General features: G+C 50.5%; 1 gene segment (V, D, J or C); it reads right to left on the minus strand.

The window, feature by feature from the left end:
* Window positions 1-524: 524 nt before the first annotated feature.
* Window positions 525-2,696, minus strand: LOC131509567 (T cell receptor gamma variable 8-like). The segment is given in 3 exon segments: window positions 525-1,325; window positions 1,921-2,255; window positions 2,344-2,696. Coding segments are annotated over 3 exon segments (537 nt in total).
* Window positions 2,697-3,769: the final 1,073 nt, after the last annotated feature.

Consider the following 3,769-nt stretch of genomic DNA (forward strand, 5'->3'; position numbering starts at 1 on the left):
AGGAGAAGAGCAGGAGGAGGAAATGACTCCAAACATAGACTTCTTTCCTCCTCCACATAGGGGGTATTTCCTCCCTGTACAAGGCCATTGTCCTCTCAGGCTGTACATCAAAAGCACAATGGATCCACGTGGAAAACTGAGATTGACATGAACTTGGGATCACTTCTCATGAGAGTGTCTTCATATTTATCTCACTTCTCTCTAACTCAACGATAATAATAAGATCTCAGAGTCACCCCTCTGTGGAGTCAGGCACTGAGAAGGTGCAGCAAGACGAGAGGGTTCGGTTGTATTAGGAAATGGGGAGGACAAATGAGGGGACCACCCCCAAGAGGGAGGGAAGGTGACTTTCTGCCCCCTCAAACCCTCCCCCCCCCCACATACTTCCTGCACTTGCTGGAGGCCTTAACTTTGAGCCGGGACTTCAGTAGAGGGTCCAGGTGTTGTTTGGGCTCCTTCACAGGCAGGCATGTCTTAAATATAAATCATCCACACAAACAGAAGCTCATCAAGATGGAGGAAGATTTAGCAAATCCGAGAAACCAATTTACTTCCGATCATTTAGACTTCCCTTTCATTAATTATTTTTGCCAATGCTATTAAGTTGTACGTAAAACTGGAATTTTCAGTTGAAAATGCACTTAATTCAGCTTAGACCTCCTCAGAGAGTTTTATCTTCCCTCCACACAGCAGGGCCTCTCCTGTTTATGGCTAGGGAATTAGTAAAATAGCTTTTCTTGTCTTTAATTTCTTTTCTTTCTTTTTTCTTTTTTTTTTCTTTTGGTCAAGAAGTTGACTAACTTTATAAGAAGTTAGTGAACATAGTGATATATTTTTGGTATAATTTTGCTTTAATACACAAATCAGTCACACATTGTAGCAGTTAAACCTCCTCACTTTACAGAGGAGAGAACAGAGGTCCAGGGAAGCTGGTCCCCAAATCCCATATGGAGTCACTTTCAAGGAAAAGGGGAAGGTGGAGGGCCCGGGGTCTCATCCAGGGCTGATGCATGCACCTGCCCTGAGGATCATTTCCCCCCGCAGGAGAGTGAGCGCCAGGCATGGGTGAGGGTGCTACAAAGTCAGCCACACTGTTGCCTGGGCTTCTGATCAAGGAGTCTCTCTCTCTCTGCACAGGAACCAGCGGTGGGCGGGGTGACAACTTAGAAACTGGAGTCAGGAGCTGCCTTCCAGTCTCGGCTTGCACCCATTTTGTGTGGAATCCCCAGAGAGTCTCTCGGCCTTGAAATTATTTGCATGGTATTTTATTCCCACATTCTTCATTGGAGATGGTCAGAATCTTGAATCGTCAGTCCGGCACAGCTCTGTTCAATAGAAGTAAGTGTTAGACACAATTTGAGACACAAATTAAAAATTCCCTAAATGCTGCATTAACAACAAGGTTAAATAAATAACAAAGTTAAAGAAATAATTCTAGCACGAATTTTATTTAGTGAATGATATCCAAAATAGTATTTCAGTGTGCAGTTAATATAGAAATTTTTAAGGATATATTTCATCTTCTTTTATAGTCTCCAGAATATGCTACACAAGCAGCCCATCGCGGCATGGATTAGTGCAGTGGCTATATTTCAAGTGCTCAGTAGCCACATGGGGCTGGTGCCTGGTGCTCGTGGCTGCTGCCTTGTGCAGCTCAGATCCTGCTCCAGATGCTTCAGAAGCTCCGCCCAGGACGATCTTTAGAAAAGTGCCTCCAGACGGGACAGCCCCCTGGGTCTGCACCAGCCTGTGAGCCAGGGCTCCTTAGCCTCCTGGGTCATGTGCAGTGGACCCACGGAGAGAGGTGTTCTCCAGTGTCCAGGGTACTGTCGGTTGACCCAGGAAACCCCAGGGACCCAGCACCCATGGAAAGTCCAGGACTGGAGCACCCTGGGAGTTGGAGACTTTTTGCTCAAGGACCTGAGCTTCCCGTAAGGCTGTGCTCTGCTCTTCCCAAACAGCACAGTAATACACGCCCTCATCGCTCTTCGCCAGCTTCAGCAGCAACAGGTTAGAGCTTGTGCTATCCTTGCCTTTCTTGGCGTGGACCTTGTCCGCTGTCAAGACACCATCTCTGGTCACATGTGAGCTGGACATATCCAGCATGAGGATCCTCTTGGGGGCTGTACCCTGCTGGTGGCGGTACCAGTGGATGTAGCTGACCGAGGTGCTGGTTTTGCAGGGCAGCGTGGCCCACCTGCCTGCACGCGCCACCACCACGGCTGGCTGCTCCACACTGATCGCTGCCACGCCACCTGCGAGGGGGGACAGCGGTGAGACAGGGAAGGATAAGAGCCTCAGGGCACCCCACCCACCCGCACTGGGGAGGGAGTCAGGACTTACCGGGATACAGGAGGGCACACAGGAAGGCGAGGGGACCCAGCATGGTTCTGCTTCCCCGCTGGTGGAGAGAAGCCCAGGGTGACCTCCCAGATGCACCTGCTGGACGGAGACTGACTGGATGGGTGGCAGAGGGCAGGTTAGGCTCTGAGCTCTGCATCCCTGAGGCACCTGCTGGTGAGAGACAGAGAGAGAGAGGCTGGAGGGTGGAGCCAGAGGGCAGGGACAGGTCTGACCACAAAATGGGGAGAGGAACCCCCAACGGTCAGGGTGCTGAAAATACGGAAGAGCTTTGGTGCAATAAAAACACCACTAATAATAGCAATCTTTGATTCGACATGGACTATGGAGCACAGCACTAATTTGTTTCTGCTCAGTGTCTCTTTCGAGGCTGCATGCCTAAGAGGAATCAGGTGGGATGACAGCCGGGTCTGGCTGGAGACAAATCCCAAGCCTCAAATGGCCACCTGGCACTCACAGAGCAATGGCTGTGCGGCCTCCCTGGGGGGCAGGGACAAGCAGAGCAGCAATCCCCGCCTAAAAGGCACGGGGCTCCCAAGCGGGCACTGGAGCATTGTCCCCAGAGATGGCATCAGGAGATTAAGTGCCCTCACATAACATGATAGCTGTGCAGTCGTGGGCGAGCTGTTTCTCCTCCTGTTCTTCATCTGTCAAAAGGGACCTCGTTCGTTTGCAGGCAGAGTGAACAGGAAATGTGAGCAAAGCGTGTAGCCTGTCCCAGGTGCATAGACAAGGCTCAGGAAATGTTGGGGATGGGTGTTTCACCTCAACACTGGACTATTGGCAGTAGATGTTTTCTGGGCAGTAGATGTTTTCTCATAGCATAGGATTAGTTTTGAAAAAAAAGGATGTGGGCTTGTGTGGGCACACCTGTGTGTGTGTGTGTGTGTGTGTGTGTGTGTGTGTGTCCAAAGGAAGAAGCCTGCATCCACCCAGGGGCAGTGTAGATCAGGCGGTGGGACCAGGTCCTGCAGTCCCAGGATCAGATCTTCAAAAATGGGAAAGGCGGGGCCTTGTGAGGGGTCAGCTGAGGAATGCACCGGAAATGCGTGAGAAATAAAGATAGCATTGACTTCCAACCGAAACGAAAATTCCTTTTCACTTATGGCAAGTATACCAAGGCTTCCTGGGTATAGTTATAGTAATTCGTTATACTCGTTATAGGCTGACCGCCTGGAGGGCGAGGGCAGTGGGGACAGCCAGGAAAGGGACTTGGCTGGGCTGGAGGGCTGGGTCCTGCAGCACCCATGACCAGACCCGGCTCCCGTGCTCCTCTTCCTGGTAAAACTGGAGGGTAGACATGCTGAGCTATAACCGGGATTTAAGGCTAAAGTGTCCCAAAATGCAGACTTTGAGGTTGTGCTGAGATGGTGAGGTGTTGAGTAGATGCTCTGCTAAACGAATATTC

This window comes from Neofelis nebulosa, chromosome 4 (assembly GCF_028018385.1).
Source record: "Neofelis nebulosa isolate mNeoNeb1 chromosome 4, mNeoNeb1.pri, whole genome shotgun sequence".
NCBI lineage: Eukaryota > Metazoa > Chordata > Mammalia > Carnivora > Felidae > Neofelis > Neofelis nebulosa.